The 22,281-nt window shown below is 38.7% G+C and overlaps 4 protein-coding genes across 11 annotated transcripts in view; 2 read left to right on the forward strand and 2 right to left on the reverse strand.

Annotated features, from left to right (window-relative positions):
* The window catches only part of LOC126590559 (uncharacterized), a 109,027-nt gene that overhangs the window by 60,696 nt on the left and 26,050 nt on the right, over nucleotides 1–22,281 (reverse strand). For 3 of the 5 annotated variants that reach the window (XM_050256015.1, XM_050256012.1, XM_050256011.1), the window contains exon 1: nucleotides 18,737–19,550. The gene's annotated coding sequence lies outside the window, so the exon portion shown is untranslated. Of the gene's footprint in view, nucleotides 1–18,172; nucleotides 18,297–18,520; nucleotides 19,551–22,281 lie in introns of those variants that run through there. The other 2 variants (XM_050256014.1, XM_050256013.1) reach the window with 2 other exon arrangements.
* On the forward strand, nucleotides 1,019–6,665 carry LOC126590549 (uncharacterized). 2 transcript variants are annotated; one of them, XM_050255997.1, is made up of 7 exons: nucleotides 1,019–1,458; nucleotides 1,564–2,305; nucleotides 2,658–2,737; nucleotides 2,849–2,971; nucleotides 3,608–4,420; nucleotides 5,136–5,349; nucleotides 5,459–6,665. In XM_050255997.1, the coding sequence occupies exons 2-7, from the start codon at nucleotides 2,011–2,013 to the stop codon at nucleotides 6,202–6,204; spliced, it is 2,271 nt and encodes a 756-aa protein (XP_050111954.1). In that variant the 5' UTR covers nucleotides 1,019–1,458; nucleotides 1,564–2,010; the 3' UTR covers nucleotides 6,205–6,665. The 2 variants fall into 2 exon arrangements, with proteins under 2 accessions (XP_050111954.1, XP_050111955.1); XM_050255998.1 differs by having other exon boundaries at nucleotides 1,019–2,305; nucleotides 2,658–2,731.
* On the reverse strand, nucleotides 7,679–9,780 carry LOC126590553 (pectinesterase QRT1-like). 2 transcript variants are annotated; one of them, XM_050256005.1, is made up of 5 exons: nucleotides 9,226–9,780; nucleotides 8,659–8,854; nucleotides 8,332–8,535; nucleotides 8,001–8,236; nucleotides 7,679–7,907 (listed from the first exon to the last, which is right to left on the reverse strand). In XM_050256005.1, the coding sequence occupies exons 1-5, from the start codon at nucleotides 9,525–9,527 to the stop codon at nucleotides 7,760–7,762; spliced, it is 1,086 nt and encodes a 361-aa protein (XP_050111962.1). In that variant the 5' UTR covers nucleotides 9,528–9,780; the 3' UTR covers nucleotides 7,679–7,759. The 2 variants fall into 2 exon arrangements, with proteins under 2 accessions (XP_050111962.1, XP_050111961.1); XM_050256004.1 differs by having other exon boundaries at nucleotides 8,332–8,547.
* On the forward strand, nucleotides 13,444–15,963 carry LOC126590560 (30S ribosomal protein S10, chloroplastic-like). Of its 2 annotated transcripts, XM_050256017.1 has the most exons (5): nucleotides 13,444–13,750; nucleotides 13,978–14,037; nucleotides 15,098–15,430; nucleotides 15,673–15,691; nucleotides 15,797–15,963. In XM_050256017.1, exons 1-3 carry the CDS (start codon nucleotides 13,523–13,525, stop codon nucleotides 15,407–15,409), a joined length of 600 nt encoding a protein of 199 aa, XP_050111974.1. In that variant the 5' UTR covers nucleotides 13,444–13,522; the 3' UTR covers nucleotides 15,410–15,430; nucleotides 15,673–15,691; nucleotides 15,797–15,963. The 2 variants fall into 2 exon arrangements, with proteins under 2 accessions (XP_050111974.1, XP_050111973.1); XM_050256016.1 differs by having other exon boundaries at nucleotides 13,445–13,750; nucleotides 15,673–15,963.

Consider the following 22,281-nt stretch of genomic DNA (forward strand, 5'->3'; position numbering starts at 1 on the left):
TAAGTAGCTTATATACCTAATATAAAATGACTATTTAGGCCTAATAAAATTTTAAAAAAGAAATAATTTTCTAAATACACCCCAAGTTAATTTAGACTTGTATTCTAAGATTGCTTTTCTTCAAGCTCTTAAAGTCGCTTACGTCCTTCATTGTAGAACAAGACCCTAACTACTAAAAGCACAAAACGTGGAAAAATATTATTTTTCATCCTCGTTAAGCAGATCTTTAATTTGCTTGATTCTCTGATAAGAGAAATTTGGGAATTGGAGAAAGGAAAAGGAAACCGGTCAGTTTAAAGCCAGCAATACATTTTTTTTTTTTTACTTTGCAGGTGCAACCTAGAAGAACAAACTGATATAATAAAATGCAATGTGTTCACAAATTTGGCTTTGACCATGATAGAACAGCAAATAGTTGTGCACGTGAATTCATATATATTCGGACAGAGAATGAACAGTACAATCTTATAGGCAATCCAATTATCAAAGAATAGATCGGCGGAAGGTATGGGCTATTTAACCCCGCCGGATGACAATGTTATAAATTGAATGGAGAATAGGGGGAATTTTTTGTTTCATACTTAACTCCAGTTCCTTTGCTTGTTCATCGCCTTCTGGTTGTTCTTCGTATTGATGTGGGGTTTAAGTAAAGTGTGTGTGGTGTATATATAGCATGTGGGGTGTGAGGGTAGCATTGAAAAATATGGGGTGTATTAAGATAAATTTTGATTTAAAAAAATATATGTGGGATGTATTAAGTATATGAGATGTAGTCAACAAAACGTGGGGTGTGAATAAAACAATCCTTATTTTAAGAGGTGTACTATTCACACACCTCATTTTACTTCTCACACACCCCTTAATAATTTCTGTCCGTTGATCTTCTTCAATTCATCCGATCCAAAGGTCAAAAATTAAAAAGATGTGTGAAAAATAAAATAAGATGGGTGGATATTACACATCTATTTTAATTTCTTTTTCTCTTTAATTCAACAAAATAGTCTACCTTTTTTCTTGTTCAACCAAGTCCCCTCTTCCATTGCTGCAGCATACATACATTTCCAAGGCTCCGCAACTCCCCCACTTTCCATGTCCATGGCCTCTTCCACAAACCTCCTCCTCTCTCCCTCTCCCCCTTCATCTACTTCTCCTCTCCTCCCTCTCTTCCTCTACTCTGCCTTGTACCCACCAAGGCAATCACCGAGCTCTCTCTCCTCACCCTTCCCCTAAAACCCTCCAACCCCGACAACTTCTAGTTTTTGTTCAATCAAATCCTGTTTTCTCAGCTGAACTTTCTGTTTTGGTCCAAATTACAGATGCCCATTTCAAATTTGCTCCAATTCTCTTGGAAAAAGCAGTCAAGGCAATGTCTTTGTACCCCTTTGGGCTTCCAAGTTGATACCCAGTTGTATTGAGTAAAGGGTGTTCTGATCTGCCATTGGAGGATCAAAAGCACAGGTTTTCTCATGTACCCAGTTCTTGTTTGTTGGTCTTCTTCAAAGTCTGAGCCGAAAACTTCATGGTATAGTTACTTAGTGATCAAATTCTGCCTTGTTTGTATAGAATATACCTCCTGATTCTGCTGGGTGTGCTGGGTTTCAGTTTCTGAAGATTATTGAACAAATTGGGTTTGTTGTTTGATCCTTTTGCTACTTATTTGGGGGAATTTTCAGATGTAAAGTTAGGGCTTTTGATCTGGTTAGGTTTGCAAACCCTAAGATGTTCTATATTCTAGTCATTTTTGTAATATATCAGTTTTTCTTGTTTGTAGAGTAGTTCCAGCTTGGGCAAGATATATATTATATTTATTCCTATGATTAAGGTAATAAATAATTGCAAGATTGTAGCCTTTGGCCTGAAAAATACTCCATTGTTACTTTTTAGGCAGGTAAGTGGTTGAGGGTTTGACCCCTTTTGCTATCTTATATTTGGGGCATCTTCTGTTATGTAATTAGAACTTGAAGTAGGTTTCTGGTGTTTCGTTAAGCCGTCCTTGTGCGCTCGGTCAAAATGCCTGGAAATGGTCACTTTTTCGTGGAGTGGAAAGAGCACTTTGTTTCGCAGGAGAAGGGCAACCGTGTGGTTCACTATTTCTTGAAGGATTCTTCTGGAGAATCCATTCTTGCAGTTGTGGGTACTGAGAGGAGTGTTAGGCACATGTTCTATGTTGTTTCTGAGGAGTTTTTGCAAGTGCACGGAATCGAGAGCTCCAATAGTGCCAACTTTAAATGGAGGTCAAGAAGGGAAGTTGTGGATTGGCTTACATCTATGCTGTCAAAGCAGCATATTCGTGGAGATCTGTCCGGTATGTGTTGCCACTTTGTAATTTCTAGTTCGTTTTATTGTCCATGAAGTGTATGTTATGTATGCCATTGTCAAGAGAATGCTTTAATTGCTTTGGACATGTAAGAACCATAACAGCTTTTGTGACGCAAGGATTTTGATTTCCCTCTGCAACCCAGCATGAATCACTAGTTTAAGTGCCTGATAGAAAAATATTAGATAGGTTTTACCACTATGAATTTCTGTATAGAGGTTGTTATTAAGAAATTCAATCTTAATACCTAGTAAGCTTATTCTTTTTGACGTATTTGCTAGAAGCGAGGGATTTGTATAACTGGAAAATTATGATTGAAATACAATTTTTTTTTTGACAGAATCACCCCAACATGATTCATCACAAGCTTCGGGGAGTCCCAAATATCCAATGAATGGAGTTAGTGGTCCCCAGGTGCAGGTACCCAATAACTTGGTATCTTTTTGTTGTTTTCCTATATGAGTATTGATTCTGTTCTTGCGATGCTTTCAAATTTTGCCTGCAATATTGACTCTGCAACTTGTTTATCAGGGCCGTCTTTCAAAGACCTTGAAGGGACGCAATCCGGCCATTGTTTGGTCAGGTGTTGCATGTACATGTGGTAAACAGCTCAAGCATTTCCCTGCATTCTGTAGGGATGGAACTACAATAGCGGTAAGGATTTAACTGTCAAAGTATACAGCTGTACAGGGCATAGCTCTCATTACTTAAACTCTTAAACTTACATAAAAGTCCCATTTTATTTTGTAGACCGATATTCCTGGAATAATTTCTGTGACATTACATATTTGAAAGATGATTACTTTGCCATTAATATGGACTAAGATAAATTACATCCTTCAGATGGGTGCTTGAGAGACATTGCATTGGAGTAATCAATCATTTGTCTCAAGTTTCATAGCTTATATAGAGGATAAATAAAATATTGTCTTTATTTTGTTACAGTGGACTATGGTTGCGTTTAATAACGATGCTTGAGCATACATCCCAATTATGTGGTAGTGACACTAGTTTCCTCTTGATGTTACATGTTTCATTTGATTCATAGCCTGTCAAATTTGCACTTTGTTCACGTATGATATATTAATGCATGAACATCAGAGGATTTAGTTCAAAGACTAATAACCAAGGTATTTTGTTGAAGTTTGCCTTGATGTGTACATCTTGGTCAGGTCAAATCACTAGTGACCACTTGCATTCTGTCGACAATGGAATTGATATGCTACTCTGATTTTTGCTGTTAGCTGTAATTCTTTTCTCTGATTGTTTTGCTTTTCCCTTTGCATCCAGATTAAGTCCTTTGTCTTTGTCATGGCAAAGGGAGAAAATCACTATGTTGCTTATGTGGAGGATATGTATGAAGACAAGAGGGGTCAAAAAAAGGTCAAAGTGAGGTGGTTTCACCGTAATCAGGAAGTCAAGGGGTTAACTCCTGTAAGAAATCCTCACCCAAAGGAAGTTTTCATCACTCCATATGTGCAGGTCATTAGTGCAGAATGTGTTGATGGTCCTGCAACAGTCTTAACTCGTGAACATTATGAAAAATGCTTAGCTGTGTTTCCTCAGGCTTTATTGGCCAGAGTTCATTTCTGCTGTAGACAGTTTAGAAGTAACAAGGTGAAGCCATTTGATTTGAGTAAAATGCATGGCTATTTTGATCAGCCAATTCTCTCTTGTTTGGGTCTTGAAGTTTCAGAAAAATCTGAGTTTATAACTGATAGCTTGATTGAGGAAGAAGATGAATTGGGTCCAAGTGACTATGTAAAGCGAGGGTCTAAGAGGACTAGAAGTGGAAGGCCATGTCAGAGGTTTGCAACTGGTCGTTCAAGAGCAAGAATTTCTAGTAGAGGTAACCAGATGATGACATATAGACCTCAGAACACAAACTGTGGTTTGCTCAGACGGTTGTTTTCCATGAAGCTTGTTGATTGTCAGCCTTGGTATGCCCCACTCTTTAAGGTTGATGAAAAGATAGAATTGCTTTGCCAAGATAGTGGCATTCGAGGCTGCTGGTTTAGGTGTACAGTGTTGCAGATAACACGAAAACAGATGAAAGTCCAATATGAGGATTTGCAAGACGAGGAAGCAAGTGGCAATCTTGAGGTATGCTTAGCCACTGATACACCCTCTTCTATGTCTATTATTTGGGTTGAACTCTAAGTTGTGGTGTAAAACGGTGACATCATGTCTAGTGTAGGTACTCGGTATCTGGCTTAAGTTAGGTACACAAGACTTCCATCCAAGATTCTGTTTTAATCAGCTATTTATTGTAATTCCAATTTAAATTACATGTTTCCTCTTCTTTCTTTTGGTACTGTCCTGCATTTTGAGATTCAATCTAGCATGTTTAGATTTTAAAGTGTGCGTATCTCTCTGTCTACAATGTCAACTCTTGAGCATCTCCTTTTTCGAACTCTGAACTGTTACCCTGAAATGTAAGTTAACCTTCACTATTGTATGATGGTGTGTCTTGAACACTACCGGTTCCACTGACCCTTAATTTAACCACTTGCGAGCTGTTGACATAGTTCACATGTTTGTGGTTTAAACCTTTCTGAATCTGTCAGTTTTCGTGCAGGCTCATGTTCTTAGTTTGTGGTTATAGTTTAGAAAGATGGTCCTATTTTTCACAGGCATTTCGTAATAATAGAGATGCATGAGTTTGTGCATTGCGAATTTTCTTCTCATTTCCTGTAGGCATTGGATGGATTGGACCACATTAACTCGTGTTCTCTGATTGATTATTCTGTTTTTTCTTCATTTCTTTTGGCTTCTGAACTGTGATCTGAAGGCCTGACCCTCACTCTCCAATTTGTAGGAATGGATCCCAGCTTTTAGATTGGCTATGCCTGATAAGCTTGGTATAAGGCATCTAGGCCGCCCAATGGTCCGGCCAACCCCTCCTAAGGAACAAATGGGCCTTGCCCTTGAGGTTGGGGTTGCAATTGATGCATGGTGGAGCGATGGCTGGTGGGAAGGGATTATAGCTGGAGTTGGCAGCTGTGCTGACTCCTTTCAAGTTTTCATTCCTGGTATGCGTAGAAACGGGATCTAGTTTTTTCCCTGCATGTTCCTGTTGCATATTTTCCCTATATTTTTCTTAGTTCCTTTGTTTGAATGTAATTTCTTTGGTGGTATCAGGTGAAAGCTTACTCTTGAACATGCACAAAAATGATCTGAGAATATCCAAAGATTGGTTGGGAGACGAATGGGTTGATGTTGAGGTGAAGCCTGATGTACTTTCAGCTATATCTTCAACAATCATCTCATGCACTCGTCCCTTTACATCGTCTGCAGTTGTGAAAGGTGTCGACTCTGATGGGTTCGCTTTGTCGTATGTTGAAGTTCCTTCTAGTACTAAACATGTGGAAGAGGAAAAACAGAACTTAGCCGTATCTGCCAGTTTTGATGCTTCTGAAAATATGGACTTGGACAGTGATAGGAAGTCACCATCATTAAATAACATTGGTACTGAAGATGTTGATGTCGATGACTGTTGTGGTGATGTACAGGATTTCCAAGGTAATGATGTTGATGACAACAAAGATGACAAAATGGCCGAGGGTGACAAAGGTAACAACGGCGGGGGTGATGGCAAAAACAATGGTCATGATGAGGGCCAAGAAGGCATGGAGGTGTATGAAGTTGAAACTGCCGATACTGAACGTGTTGACGTGAGTGACAGTTGTGGTGATGTACAGGATATCCAGGTTAATGATGTTGATGATGAAAAAGATGACAACAGTGTTGAGGATGACAAACGTGACAACGGTTTTGATTATGGAAAAAACAATGGTCATGATGAGGGCCAAGAAGGCATGGAGGTGTTTGAAACTGCTGGGGAGGGGAGCCCAAGAGCAGTAGAAATCATGGAAATGACATCATAAGATGTCTAACTTGAGTTTGATAACCTTAAATTGTGGCAGTTAATGATGTTAGTGTTGTTGGTTAATGTTGAAAAGTGTGTCAGCTAGGATGTCTGTAAATAGTTACGCTGAGATGTTGGAGAGAAGCTCGCTGCATTGTTTGGAGTTGGTGGCCTTCCTGGGTGTACAGTATGAGATTAGAGTCAAGATATTTATCTTTTTCTGGTTTTCCACGGTTGTATTAGAATTCAAATTTCGAGTTCCTCCGATTAGGAACGCTTCTCAGCGAGTCGGTTCTTCGATGTTATTGAACACGCTCATGCACTTCTGCTTGTAGCTTGTATCAAAGATTCTGAGGTCTGTTGTAATCTTAAGTACTGTCTCTTGGCTCCATGCTGTTTAGGAATGTTTAAGAGAACATGAGAAATGTGTTCGAATAACTATCCGTTTTGAATAATCATAGGGCAGGTAAGTTCAAATAAGGGTCTGAGCTCATACGTTGTACTCTGTCATTGGCATGGGCAGCATCCATACATTCGATTACGTTTTACTTTACTCTTCAAAATCCATCTATGGATTTCCATAGCTCGGTACAGAAAAATCCACTTTTATTCGATATCCAAGTCGACTTGGGATAAATAAAGATTGGAAAATGAAATAGTATTCATAATCATAAAAATATTTGCTTGATTTGAACATGGTTGGTTTACTAATTCAAAATCAAAATGGGAGGAATTGAATTGATAAGAGGTGGGAATAAAGAGGAGTCAGAATTTGATTCTACTTTTTGGAATCGGAAGATAATTGGTATAGATTTCATATAAATTGTTTATTAATTAACCTGAATCGGAATGAAAATTAGTATAATTACTAAAATGTCCTTAGTTGAAGTAACTTATTTTATATACTATTTTTTTGGTTAAATTTTAAGGAAAACTAATGAAAATGGCTTGAAAACTTTGAGTTTTAACGATAATGACAAAATAAATGGTAAAGTAAATAGTACCATGATTGACTTTTTAGTATAAAAATGTGGTTTTTCGTTAAAGTGAATAATACCAGAAAATTTTCGTTAAAGTTCCCTAAATTTTATACTAATTAATAGAAAAAAAATGTTAAATGCTTCTATTCACCAAATATTAAGCACAATGAAATTTAATTATTTGATTTAATTTTATTGTTATTGTTGAATTTGATATTAAATCGGGCAGCAATTGGTAGTGTTGGGTTAATGCGAAGGCCAATATTGAAATTTTAGAAATAAATGAGGGCATAACGGGAAGAAAAAAATCAATTCCGGTTTCCCAATAACCCGGAATTCAATTCCCACCTAAATGTAAGTAATTCAATTCCTCCAAATTTTGGAATTGGATTCTTAATTTCGCGTGGACGTCATTAACTTTTTGATTCCATAATTTTTGGTAAACACTAAAATATCCCTTAACTGAAATTATTTCTCGATTCCAACTACCTTTATGTAAACATGCGTCAAGGATGGTAAGGATTTGCCTATGTTGCATTTGAATAGTGGAGGAAAAAAATGAGGATATAAAATATTAGTACAATAATTAACAAATTATAATCTAAGCCACTGCTCTCCAGATATAAATTTTGTATCCAGAAAAGGCCTTATCTCCTCCAAGCTGAAAGACTTCAACCATGGCACCCTCCCTCTTCTTTCTGCTCCTCTGCCCCTGCATTCGTATTCTCCGAAATCCACTGTCCTGTCGACGCAAAACTTGCACTTTTAGAAACAATAGAGAGAATCTAAGATGAACATTGTTAAAAGAGTTTTTCGTGGAAGAGGTTGTATATACTTCTGCCTGGATGGGTAGTTCCAGTCGCTCCACCCCGGTGGAGTTATTATATCATCGAAATGACAGTAGGAATACACCGTTCTTGAATAATTTCCCCAAGCTCTTCCCAAGTAGATGTAGCCAGTCCCGATGATTTTGCAGTTTACAAAGGAGAATCCTGTGTCTTCATTCGGCGAGTCCCGGTGATGAGCCGCGATTGCTCCCGAGTTCTGAGCCGTTGATTGAATAACACAGTCCTGGTAACAAGGGCCAAATTCAAGCATTTTAGTTTCGTGAAGAAACTTTGGGAGCAAGTTACGGAAATGCTAGGCATTCGGTATTCTATTTGTACCTGGTAGAGTGATCTTGATCTGCCAAAAATGAAGTCCACACTTCCTTGAATGTGACATCGGTAGAAGTAGTGAGATCCAGTGTCGTCCAGGAGTGTATCCTGCGTCCCCAAAACCCGAACTCTGTAGAACATGGCTTTGTCACCGGCAACTCTAAGAGCCACTGCTTGCATTCCATATCCTCCAGGCACTGCAACCACCGAGTTCTGCAATAACCACTTAAAATTGCCGACCAACTACTTACCAAATGCTGTAATTTTTTCCATTCAATTTTATTATGTGCATCATCGTGTCAAAAGTAAAAACCCGTGTTCGTTATTAGTCATTACCTTGAAGGTGATCCCTGTTGCGCAAAAGTAATCGGCCTCTATGGCTACAGAAGCAGTTCTGTAAGTTCCCAGTTCGAAACCAAGGCCGTCCTTATCGGATGCCTTGTTGTTCCAAGTAATCACAGTTTCAGAAGTTTGATTCGGATTCCCAATAAATGATATGTACGGCTTCGAAATCGGTACAAGTACCTTCTCTCTGCGCCAATTCACAAGACAACAAATAATAATGTAAAAATTAATTTTTGAGAAGCAAATTACAACGATATATGGGTAGTTTTTTTCTCCAATATTTTTTTTGGGTACAGTTTTTAGGAAGAGACCACCACTAAAAGCATATGTAACTTCCACTACTACCCACGTAGCTCAACTGGGTTTAAACTGACCCCTCCAAAACACTAGAAACTGTCAAAAAAAAAAAAAAAATACAAGATCTGAAAATTCTTTGGGGTTTTTTGTTGAAGTGAAATGTTTTTTTAACAGTGAAAAGAATTTACAACGAAGATCCTCGAGGGACGAGTGATAGTTTGTTTGCATGCAATGAGTGAAATGTTATTTGATCAGACAGACCTGTAAATTCCAGGAAGAATGTAAATTTTGACTCTTTCTGTATTTTGTTCCGGAACCATATCAACTGCTCCTTGAACTGTTAGAGAATTTCCTCCTCCATTCTTGTCGACCACAATAATCCGGCTTCCATTAACGTGTTCTTCTCTTGTGTTCAACCCCAACTTATGGTCATCCACCTCCAAATCATCCCAGCTGATATAATTCCTTGCATACGCTTCGCTTTGTGAGAACCCGACCTCAATGCAACCCAAGAACAGCAACACAAAACCAACAACAAAAACACTCCAGACACCCAATTCCATGACACCCTCACTGGTTATTCTCCGTCCCAAACCGCTTTGAAAATACGAGAATCAAAACTAAGAAATACATGAAAACAAGAAAACCCCAGCGAGATGTGTGTTGTTTGTTGAAGTTTCGAAGATTTGTTTGAGTTGGGGAGGAGTGAATGAAAGAGGTGAAGATAATAAATGAGGGAGCGTGGGGTGTTGCTGCTTGTGTTCCTTGTCAAATATTAAGAGCAGCATAAGAACAAGAATCATAGGAAATAAGAAATAAAAAAAAAACGAAAGATTTAATATGGAATTTAAGGATCTCTCTCTCACACACACACAACAGATCACAGATACCTGTGGAGAATTAAGGTTGGAGGAATTTAAAGAAACATGGGTCAGTCATCAAACTTGTGCTAAAAGCAAAACAGAAACTTAAGTAAAATAATTAAATGGGGAGTTAATATTTTGATTGAGCTTCTAATTAGGTGGGTTATAATTTACTTAGAAGATAAAACGATCTTTAACTGAAGAAGCCAAAGAGCGGTTATGCTTATGATTTATTGAAACTGAAAAAAATGAAAAGGTAAAAATGCCAACTGAGTTGAATGGAATTTGATTATATATATATAGATATATAGGTGTACATAGAGGTAGCTGTAACCTGCAGTCTCTTTGCATGAGCATTTGAGTAAAATGGTTAAAAGGTTCAGAAATTGGTCACACGCACAGAGCATTTCATGCACGTTATACACCCACGTCAAATTATAGACATGCAATTTTATTTTTCCAAAACTGCTGCACGTAATTAATTTTTAATATCATTTTCGTGAAATCATAGGTAAAATAATTGACTACTTGCATTCTCTTGCTAACAAAATGATGGGTCTTTATTAGGAAGGAGTTACAATCTTACTATTGTTAATTAAATTGATGTTGAAGTTTAATATGTGCAAGCTATGTTGAGGGGCGGGAAAATTGAATGCAAGAGTGAATGCTTTTAACCAAATAAGCAAGCTCTTTATAAAGTATGAGCCTTTCAAAACTAATTTCTTTATAGTCTTCAAATTTTAGCTATGTTATTAATAAATGAGTTTGGAGTTACGGTAGAGACACTAAAGTAACAATAATTACGAGCCGCCCAAATTCTTATTTTAACTTTTTAAGTCTCAAGTATTTCATTTGTTTTCATGTGGGTCCATTTTAAACTGCATTTAGTGTACTTTGCGAGAATATTATGTGTTATATCAGCTGGTAACATAAAAATTGAAATTGCAACTATAATGATTTGGTGATTAAATTTTGTAAAGTTTTTCGTGAACAACGTTTTAAATTTTGTAAGTCTATGAAGGATGACGAGTTCAAACTTGAGAAGTCTTGCAATGTTAGAAAGAGAAGTTTTATAATTGATCAATAAGAGCGGTGTACTTCTCTTGGCATTGTACTATAGCAATTACTTCAACTGTGTCCATGCAACAAGAAAAACTAGGAATGGATAACTTGTTCCATATTTTGTTATTTCCATTGTGACCAGACCATAAGCCTTGAAGTTGTGAGCATGCAAAGTCTTCATGGTCATTGAGTAGCTCTGTCTCTCTCACTCACACACAGTCGCTCACTAACGACCGATGAGTTTGTTGGTAACTTTGTCAAGTATGCACATGGGATGATGATCCACAAGTATCTGTGCTACTTCAGTTCTGCCTTTCAATTCGAAACACCATTTCGAGAAATATGGATATGATGAAAGCTCTAAACTTGTTTTTAAAAGTAAACTCGAACTCATGCATTTTCTTGGATTTATTTTATTTTATTACACACTAATCTATGGAGCTTTTAGTTTAAATATCAAATCCGAAAGGAATTCAAGCTAAAATACCATACTTATAGCTTAGGTACTAGTTGAAAAAAGCCAATAATCTTTGAATAAGAATTCAGGCTTGTTTGGAATGTTTTGTATTCATCAGAATCGTCACCTATACTCAATAAGTGTGTTCAGCAAAACGCTTTTGCATGCTACAAGCGTAAAATCTGTTTGGAATTATTTCTAACACAGCTAAAAGCGATTTGACAACAAAAAATGCTTCTATATCCTTTTGACAGAAACATTAAGAATTTAGAAAGGAAATCTAGCTAGGTAACTAGTTTAGAATTACTTGGAAAAAGCATGCATCTGAAATATTAAGGACCAAAAGCAATATTAGGCAATATATCCCAAAATAAATATTTTTCCTATTTTCTTCAAAGGCCTATAAACTGATGAACCCACATTCCAAAACCAAAAGAGAACAAGTCTTTTAACAAAAAAAAAAAAAAAACACCAAGACGTGACCTCTAAGTCTTTTAACCAAGCTTAATTAATTAGAATGATTATGGGATAACACTAGAGGGAGGTAGGTGCTAGCATTCTCTCACTATGGTGGTCAATTTTAACTTAGAGAAGATGAGAGAATTTCATATTTCTCAACACCAAAACAGTAATTAAAGATGACTTTATAAGACTCACAAAAAAATACCCCTCTAGGGCCGGTCATCGGAGTGCGATATATCATAAATGTTAATGGCTTCCGTCCTCGATGTATTTTGATATTATAATAATAAACTTGACTCTGATACCAAATTTCATATAGTTAGATGATTAATATAGCAACCAGACAATAAGCCTTGAACATAGAACTACACAGCAGACCAACTAACAAGGGTCACAAGCACTGATCAGAGACTCCTTGGATACTTGATGGAATATGAGTGAGTTACAAAGAGAGCAAGAGAGCATACAGGAGAAAATTGAGCTCTGCTATCTCAACCGTGCTTGTAATATTGTGATATCTCTATTTATACAGTTGTTACAGGAAAGTTACTTTGAGTTGTATACACATCTGGCTTTTTGGTTGTGGAGTACTGAATTTTCGACATTTTCTTTAGCCCCCATGTTTTGAGTTGAATTTATATAAGATAGTTGGACCGTTATGGATGTATTGCTCGAACTTCAACTTTTTTATGATATAAAAAGCAAAGTTATCCTGTATATGATGCTCAACGGTCACACTTGCTCCATGTCATCTGAAATGCATTATTCTCACGTTAGGTTTGAAATTCGCCACACGTGAGGGGCGTGTAGAGATATGAATTCCACATAGAAAAAAGAAAGAGCTATGCATGCACTTATAAATAGTTGGGTTATTCCTCATATCAACAATTAATTTTATGGTGGAACCTTAACGTTCTTCAAATTAATCACATCATTTTTTTAATCTCTGGACAGAGATTATTATTTCGCATTGCTAATGTTACCAAAATACCCAACTTAGTACTGTAGTCTAGTGGAATTCGTATTCACTTGTAAGTGAGAGGTCTTAGGTTTGATTCTCGCTAAAGGCAAATTTGAATCACATTATTGCTAGTCCATTATAAGACTTAGCTCACTCCTCTATCCCCTTAGTGTAGATAATATCGTTGGGCAAAATATAATATATATATATATATATATATATATATATATATATATAATAAAAAATGAATGGGTAGGTTTTGGAGCCAAAGCATTTTAGGGTGTTATAGCCACCTCCCAACTCTCTCCCTCTCTCTCACTCTCTCTCGTGGTGCACACCTATACCCTTTATCCGCTATCTCCTCGTTTTTTTAACTCCTCACCGAACTAATGGTGACCGACACTCCTCCCACCTTCAATCAGCGGGTTTGCGGACAACCATTTTCCAGCCACCTAAGGTGGTGCTTTAGCTTACAATAAAAGTAGAAAATCCATTGTTTCCCCAATTTCTTAGTTATTTATGTAGTTTATTTCACAAAACACCAATGATATATTTGAGTATGCAGCCCAATCTCACATACAACACAAGTGGGCTTGGACTTCCAATCTATAACCAGCCCAAACTACATTACCAAAGTAAAATTCAAAAAAAAAAGAAAAAAAAAAGGATAATTGTACAATCTACAGGCAGAGTGAGCAAGACAGAGCCCTTCTTTCCACCGAGGGAGAAAGAGAGTAATCAAGTTCCATTTCAATGGCAGTTTCTTCAATGTCTACAATCCTAATCCCTTCTCTTCCGCTCTCCAAATCTACTGCATCTCCGACTTCCAAGCCAAAGCTCTCTTCTTTCTCTTTGCCCTCGGCCAACAGTGCCTTAAAGGTCAGAGCTTCAAGACCCTCGCAGTCATCCACTAGGGTTTATGCTGCTCCCGAAGTCCTCGAGTCCCCAGAAACCCTAGTCCCACCTCCAGAAACCCTTGAGGTTTAATTTTCTTGCCCATTTCTTCTTATTTTCGTGTTCTTTTAATTTGCAATTTGATAATGCTTGTTTTGTTGCTAACAATATGTGGGGAAAGGAGAATAATTTTCCCTAATTTATATTCTTTGATGTTTTAAAATTTTAGGTTTTCTTGGAGTAGTGAGTTATTTTTATCTTTGTGTGGATTTATTTGCCATTTCTTAATTGTTGATTATCTGTGTGTGCTTTAGGTTGGAAGTTCTGAGACCCCAAGCACTTCATCACTCAGTATTGGTGGAGATGGAGATAAGGTGGAATTTCAATATTCTTATTGTTTGAACTGGGGAAATTGATTGCTCTATCTTTTTATTTTATTTAGATTAGTTTTTGGAAATTTAATTTAAGTACGGCGTATTAAGGATTTCCAAGTTAACTGAGGTGGGAACATATTCCTTTCCTTAGTTGAGTGTTGGTGTAATATTTAAATTCATATTTGAATCTTCTCCTATTGGATAGTCTTTTTGAATATGTGTATCGATGTCAAGTAAGAAGCTTGGTGCTAAATCCTTTAGTAAGTAATTGAGGGATATCAGCCCAAGTGTGCTTCCATAAAAGAATATTTGGGGAGCTAAGGAAAGGAAAATCATACTGCTGGTAATATATGTCAAACACCCAATCATGTGATTTTACCTTAATCTTTTGTTTGAGTGGTCTATGCCTTTCTTGTTGTCTATTATTGCCTAGTTTGTCCATTAGTTCCGGGTTGAGCTTTTGAGTATTGGTTACGCTTCAGGTCTAAATATGTAATGATCTTCTCCAAAATCTTCTTGTCAACTGTGCCATTATATGTAGTAGAGCTTTATTGTATTTCTTATAACTCTGAGTTAATCCTGACCCGGGGATGGACCTCTTTAAGTAATGATTAATTGCGTAGTATATTGGGTATGCAGATCCTTCTGTTTAACTTCAAAGTTAAAAACAGTTAGATTTTGGAGGGACATTTACCTATTCTTAACCTTCAATAACCTCCAACATGCTAAGAATTTTGGCTAGTCGCTGACAAATCCCCATATTTGATTCCCTACTTATAGGATGAGCATGTCGATTCGATCATGGCTTGGGGCTATTTGGCTAGGATGATTTTTTACTCATGTATCTGGGACAGTTTGGAGTGGCACAGAGTAACTAAGTCGCGAGGACCAGCTGGAAGACTTCTGACAGTGCTGTTCTGATTTGTCTAATCATACTTTAATTGTTAAAATTATAGAAGAAAGGTCTAATTTAAACACACTAATTATAAATTAATTGTTCCCTCGCTTTTTTAACAGCTTCGCATTTATTCTGATTATCTAAAGGTGTTTCTGTTTTCAGGCCTCACCCAAGCAGAAAATCAGAATTAAATTGAGGTCTTACTTTGTGCCTTTGATAGAAGATTCCTGCAAGCAGATCATGGATGCTGCAAGGAACACGAATGCAAAAACAATGGGTCCTGTACCCTTACCGACCAAAAAGCGAATCTACTGTGTTCTCAAGTCACCCCATGTCCACAAGGATGCCAGGTTTCATTTTGAGATTCGTACCCACCAACGCCTCATTGATATTCTATACCCAACTGCACAAACAATAGATTCCTTGATGCAACTTGACCTTCCTGCTGGAGTTGATGTGGAGGTCAAGTTGTGAAGAAGAGGTGCAGTAGCTTAGGTAAATTTTTCTCGGCCTCTGAAGTTTTGCTTCCTTGTACTACTATTATCATTTCTCATGTTAGAGTAAAATTTGTTTTACAGAGATTAACTGCTTTAATTGGTAATGCTGGTGCATATAAGTTGATAAATAGCTCTTTCGTGTGTTTACGTCATGCATTTTTATTCACGTTTTTTTTTTTTCTTCTAATGGCGGATGGTTTTTTTTTTTTTTATTCATTATTTTCACATGATCTGTTTCAGGTCAAGCTTCCAAGAACAGGTATCCGAAAGAGAATACAATGGTTCACGTTCATTTTGTAGTTACATATTTATTGAATGCATTTGACCCATTCCTGACATTCTTCTGTTTTGTGTATGTTGTAAGCAATTATGAGAAAATGGGAAACTTCTGGCCTTGGATATCAGTTAAAGAGTAGAGATAAAAGAGTTCGTCTTTCATATCCATGTAGTTACATATTTCTTCTCTTTGAGGTAGTCATGTTAGAATTGTATGAACCTCCTAAACATGCAATGTCATTACCATGTTAATTCCGCTTTGTGCATCATTTTTCTTATTCTACGTGTTCTCGGCGTCATTTCACTTTCTTGGTAAACTGCTGAGAAATTTTGTTGTTTATATGCCATTTTTGCAATTGCTCCTGGAAAATTTGGACAAGTTTGGTCATCCTAATTCAAACTTACAGGCCAAATTGTTTTTGTTGTTTTCGTACTTTCGTTTTCCTGCTTCCTTGTTTTAGTAGTGAGAGGTACAATGCCATTTGGAGTGAAGAATACTCATGGCTTTTTTCTCAACGTATGAGAGATATTAGTGGGAAAAGGTTTTGTTGTTGTTGTTGTTGATGAGAGATTCAGTTGTGTTTGGATTGTCATGCATTACGTGGTGCATTTCACATCCAATTCCAAAGAATCCTTTTCCCTAACCCGTTTCTCTGGCCTATATTTTTGATCTCGATTTCCATTCCTCGTATAGTTTCATGAGACATCTCATGTTACAATGCCCCTCTCCTTTCCCTCTTCGGTGTCTGCTACTTGTGTTAGTTCATCTGTCTTTGCAACTGTTAACCCCGAGAATCCTTGTAAAACATACAAGATATTGGCCACCTCTGCTGGCAATTCAAGAACGCCGTCCCAACCCAGTCGAAGCCATATTCAGTCTCAGATCAATCCTGTCTCGACAATTCCGTTACGTAGTACTTGAATTGTTACAGACCCTGTTCAATAAATCTTGTTCCAGACAAACCTACTCACCGAAACCACTAGAAACTCCATACTCATGATAAAGAAGATGCTAAGAGAGATTATATATGGTCGAAAATGAGAGCGGAAACCTGTGTGGTTGTTGAACAAGACTGATCTTGTCTAGCTATTATTTTACATCAATGGCGTTCTAAGATTCATATAGCTGATCCCACTCAATGACTTGGATTTTCCAAGTCTCCAACCGAGAAGTTTTCCTCACTCAGGAAATTAAGGGAACACTACCTCAACCTACATGCTCCACTCACAAAGCTTCAACAAAAGAAAATTCAAAGAACTTAGCGAAGAAGGCTTTGGTGTATTTAACACAATACGTTGAAATGAAGGAAAGCTTATTTATTGATATCCTCGATAAGCTACAAATATGTACATATACATAAGTCAAAATAAACAAACAAGAGGGAGCCTTCACAAAGGTTGCTTAGGAGAAGTCTCAGCAGTCGGTAGAGCCCCAGAAAGAGAAGGCACCGGAGGGGGATCATTCGGAGCCTCAGTACTGGACAGAACCCTAGAAGGAGGAAGCATCAGAGGTTGATCATTTGGAGCTTCATTACGCGGTACAGCCCCAGAAGACGAAGGCAATAAATGCCTTTGGAATAAACCCACAAATCTCTGATGATCAAGTAAAACCTGACCATCAGATTCCTTCATCTGGTCAAGCTTCCTTTTCATGTTTGTAGCATAGTCATGTGCGAGCCGGTGCAACTGTTTATTCTCATGCTTGAGCTCTCTAATCTCCTGTTTGAGACTCATCACTTCAGCCGCCAATGATTCAACTTGGCGGGTTCGAGCAAATAGGCGTTGGGCCATATTAGACACAGAACCTGCACACTGAACACTGAGAGCCAGAGAATCCTTAACAGCTAACTCATCAGACCGTTTGGAAAGTAGTCTGTTATCTTTGGGAGTGAGAAGGTTCCTGGCCACCACCGCAGCGGTCATATCATTCTTCATCACGGAATCCCCAACGGTAAGAGGACCAGTAGGGGAGACGAATGATGGACGCCATATGTTGTCAGGAGAAGGCGGGGCTGCCTCTTCAACAAGGTTCAAGTCAAAATGACGGTCGGAGGGGCCAGACATTTTCAAAGGTGTTGAAGAGAGAAGAGGTCGGACAAATCAAGATCTTAGAAGTGCAAGAATGGAGCTTCTACTGGTGGAGATTCAAGTGTGCTTTGGAACTTAATGCCAGCCCCTATAAAAATCTGCACTCGACGGAGCTTCAGAAATCGAAGAGGCGCCTGCTCAGAAATCGAAGAGGCGTTTTCTTTCTCAAAAGCAAGGCTGCTCAGATACCACGAGGGTCGATTTCAGAAATCGAAGAGGCGTTTGCTTTCTCAAAAGCTGGGTTGCGCAAAGACCACGAAGGCCGATCTCAGAAATCGAAGAGGCGTTTGCTTTCTCAAAAGCTGGGCTGCTCAGAGACCACGAGGGCCGATCTCAGAAATCGAAGAGGCACCTACTTTTCCAGCCTTGTTAGCACCTGTCACACGCACACTCAGCTTTGCGGAAATTATGGGCATTCGGTCGAAGACTTCTGGTGAAGTAGAAAGCACCTGAGTCTTACTGTTCAATCACCCACTTCCCACACGCAACAGTAGCTCATGGGTACCACAGATAACTTTGCCAAAGTTCCCTGCCAAAGTTGAACACGTGAAGCTTGCAGCTCCCACTACATCGCTCTGACCAAGAAGGGTAAAAGAATAGCAAAGAAACAACACTAACAAAGTTTAGACACATAAATTTTGAAGGTCTAGCTACCATATTATTACCCACAAGGGTAAAGGAACAGTACCACTGCTGGATAATTGGAAAGTCTCTGTGTGTCAACCTCTGTGCTTCGTGGCAAGGTAGACTAGCAAACATGCCCAACCTTTAATCACATTCGAGAAAACACTCCCAACAAGATTGCTTGCTCCAAAATCGAAGAGGCACCGTCCTCCGAATCTCGAGAGCCAGACTCCCAACATGACTACTTTCTCAAAAATCGAAGAGGGTAAAGGAACAGTACCATTGCTGGATAATTGGAAAGTCCCTATGTGTCAACCTCTATGCTTCGTGGCAAGGTAGACTAGCAAACATGCCTAACCTTTACTCACATTCGAGAAAACACTCCCAACAAGATTGCTTGCTCCAAAATCGAAGAGGCACCGCCCTCCGAATCTTGAGAGCCAGACTCCCAACATGATTACTTTCTCAAAAATCGAAGAGACACCGCTCTCCGAATCTCGAGAGCCAGACCCCCAGCATGATTGCTTTCTCAAAAATCGAAGAGGCATCGTTCTCCGAATCTCGAGAGCCAGATCCCCGATAGGATTGCTTGTTCGAAAACCGATGAGGCAACACTTTCCCAACTTCAAGAGCCGGATCTCCTTGGATAAAGCTGTCTGTAATCTTCACACGCAACATCAGCTTTCCAGATACCACAAACCACTTTTTCAAAGTGCTCTGACAGCGTTAAAACATGTGAAGCTGACAGCTCCCACTATCGTGCTATGACCAAGTAGGGTAAATGAATAGCATTACTACTTGTTGTTAAGGAGACTTCTATATATGTCGACCTCCATCCCCAACGGACAGGCAGACCTGCAAAAATGCTCAACCCTTCCTCATATCTGAGAGGGCACTCCCAACGAAGCCTTTCGAAATATTCAGCTTTCTTTCCCCCCGATAATACCTCTGCAAACAAGCTATACTAGAGCAAGAATATCTCATATCATCAGGGTTAAAAGCAAGAGTATCCCATATCATGCTTTTTCCCTGTCTTTTCCTTTGACCTTGTTCTTACCTGCAAGACAAGGAGAAAGAGAGCAATCAGTCAGTACTTGGAATCAAGCTTCCAGCCAGGAACTGACTGCCTGAAACACCTTACCTGATTACTTACCTGACATTGCTCTCGAGTACTCATCTTCAACATCTTATGCTTCCAGGGAAGATACCGCATCTGCCTGAGGAACAGATAGGGCAAGGGAGAAGGATACAAGGAAGGATACAAGGAAGCATGTGGAGACAAGCGTAACAGCACACGTGCCGATACATCCATTACTCTGTCAAAGCAAAAGTATCCCATATCAGCAGGGTCGAACGTACTCTAGATTTGATGGACTTGTTTTGACCCTCAAATTCTTCAGTCGGCCTTATACTCTGGAGGAAACCAGAAAACCCTCCAGCTCAGTTCAAGAATAAGCCTGTGGAAAGTTACTTCTTCAAAAGCAAAAGTATCCCATATCATCTCTTCTCATTTTCTTCTCTTTATCCTTCATGCTGCCTGCAAGATAGGGAGACTGTGAACAATCAGCCGGAGCTATGATTGCTTACCTTGTCTGTCACCTCTTTCAGCAGATCCCCTAGCTCGGCGACTTGGGGGACTCCTACTACATGGTTTGTATCGCGCTTGACCAAGCCTGAAACTACAAGTAAGCTTTAAGTGAAATTGATACATTACCTTGTGCATCTCCACCAGTTAAAGATACCACCCCTGGATGGAGGAAGAGTACTTCCAGAGAAGATGCCCCAGCTACCTATGAGACAGATAAGGCACGTCAAGACGATACCACACTCCGATACTTAGAAGTTTCGTGATTACGAGATCATTCTCCCACAATATTTCCTAATGTCATTTGTACTAAATCATTCACTTGTACTCACTAAAGGAAAGCTTGAACCTATGTACTTGTGTAAACCCTTCACAATTAATGAGAACTCCTCTATTCCGTGGACGTAGCCAATCTGGGTGAACCACGTACATCTTGTGTTAGCTTTCCTATCTCTATCCATTTATATACTTATCCATACTAATGACCGGAGCAATCTAGCGAAGATCACAAAAAGCGACCGTTTTCGCTACCTAAGATCTATCGTGCAAGAGAACGGAGAATTAGATGGAGATCTCAACCATAGAATACAAGCTGGATGGATGAAGTGTAAGAGTGCATCCGGCGTGTTGTGTGACAGTCATAGGTCACTGAAGCTCAAGGGAAAATTTTATAGGACGGCAATAAGGCCAGCGATGTTGTATGGCACAGAATGTTGGGCGGTGAAGCATCAACACGTACAAAAAATGGGTGTGGCGGAGATGAGGATGCTTCGTGGGATGTGTGGGCACACGAGAAATGATAAGATTGGGAATGAGGATATCCGAGGTAAAGTAGGAGTAGCCGAAATTGAAGGAAAGATGAGAGAAAATCAGTTCCGGTGATTTGGACATGTGCAAAGAAGGCCTACTGACGCTCCGGTTCGAAGATGTCACTACTGGACAGAGGTTCAGGGCCGAAGGGGTAGAGGAAGACCTAGGAAAACTTTGGAAGAGACTCTAAGAAAAGACTTAGAGTACTTGGATCTAACAGAGGACATGACACAAAACCGAGCGCAATGGCGTTCTAGGATTCATATAGCCGACCCCACTTAGTGGGAAAAGGCTTTGTTGTTGTTGTTGTTGTTGTTGTTGTATGGCTCATGATTCTTTAGAAAGCGCACTGGCGCATCACCTTGCGATTAAACTGAGCATTTCCGACGTGTTTGTTCATACCTTCGATGAGATTTTTGTCGGCGTTCTTAACGAAGATCAAGAAATTGTGGAAGCCCTAAAAGAAGATTTGAAGGTAGCGAAAGAGAGAGACCCAGCATGCACAACTTATGTGCACTGTTTCTTGATCTTGATTCTTTAATCTCAATAAAGGAGTCAACGGCTTGATCTTGCCTGCCAGATTAGCAATAAATCTCCTCAAAAAGTTGATCTTCCTTAACAACATCTGCAGTTGTACTTTGTTGGTGGGGAAAGGTGATTCCATTATAGCCCGATCTTTGTTATTTCATTTGTATTTTTTTATTTTTGAGATTGGAGAAAAATATAAGAGGAATATGAGCAATGAATAAGGGTGTTGGAGAGGCACGAGAAGAAATAAAGAAGAATAAATGAAATAAAAGTCTTCAAATTTGAAAATTATTTTAAATTGTTTTTCAATTTTAAAAAATTGAAAACGATTTAAAATAATTTTTTTGTTTTAGTAACCTTGTGCATCTTCTTTTCAAAAAACGAGAATTGATGAGCATGGAGAGGATAGCTGTGATGACCCGTCTCGGATAAATATATATTTTCTCCCCGAATGTATGTAAAATGACTGTTATGCACTTGTTGGTTTGGTGACGTGGATGTACGTATATAGTTCTAAATTATTTTCTCGCTAACGTAATTAAATTGTACGCGTCGTTACAAGCGCATCGACACGAATTAGGATCTAATCGGACTAATAAAAAGAATTTTATGAATGAATAAGTGGAATAGGAAAGAAATACATTATAAGGTTGCCCATCACGTAGTCACCTATTATAATGGTTCCTACCTCTTTGGACTCAAGTAGTGTTTGGGCTATCATTTTTGGGACCAATTAAACTCTCTCTCTCTCTCTCTCTCTCTCTCTCTCTCTTGCACGACTACCCAATAAGGGACCCTATTTCTTTTACTATGCCCAATCCCGTAAGCCACACACACACATATGCACACGTGCAACCTTCTTCTCTCCCCTCTCTTCTCGAAAATTCCTTCCGTCCTTACAACCAAGAGCACTTACCCTCAAACTAAACCAAAACTAT

The sequence above is a fragment of the Malus sylvestris genome, chromosome 11, assembly GCF_916048215.2.
Source record: "Malus sylvestris chromosome 11, drMalSylv7.2, whole genome shotgun sequence".
Classification (NCBI taxonomy): Eukaryota; Viridiplantae; Streptophyta; class Magnoliopsida; order Rosales; family Rosaceae; genus Malus; species Malus sylvestris.

Coding starts and splice junctions, on each gene's coding strand:
- LOC126590549 (XM_050255997.1), top strand. CDS start 2,011: ATGCCTGGAAATGGTCACTTTTTCGTGGAGTGGAAAGAGCACTTTGTT. Junction 2,306..2,657: donor TATTCGTGGAGATCTGTCCG/GTATGTGTTGCC, acceptor TTTTTTTGACAG/AATCACCCCAACATGATTCA. Junction 2,972..3,607: donor GGGATGGAACTACAATAGCG/GTAAGGATTTAA, acceptor CTTTGCATCCAG/ATTAAGTCCTTTGTCTTTGT.
- LOC126590553 (XM_050256004.1), bottom strand. CDS start 9,527: ATGGAATTGGGTGTCTGGAGTGTTTTTGTTGTTGGTTTTGTGTTGCTG. Junction 8,855..9,225: donor ATTCTTCCTGGAATTTACAG/GTCTGTCTGATC, acceptor GAATTGGCGCAG/AGAGAAGGTACTTGTACCGA. Junction 8,237..8,331: donor GATCAAGATCACTCTACCAG/GTACAAATAGAA, acceptor CCTTGTTACCAG/GACTGTGTTATTCAATCAAC.
- LOC126590560 (XM_050256017.1), top strand. CDS start 13,523: ATGGCAGTTTCTTCAATGTCTACAATCCTAATCCCTTCTCTTCCGCTC. Junction 13,751..13,977: donor CACCTCCAGAAACCCTTGAG/GTTTAATTTTCT, acceptor TGTGTGCTTTAG/GTTGGAAGTTCTGAGACCCC. Junction 14,038..15,097: donor TTGGTGGAGATGGAGATAAG/GTGGAATTTCAA, acceptor TTCTGTTTTCAG/GCCTCACCCAAGCAGAAAAT.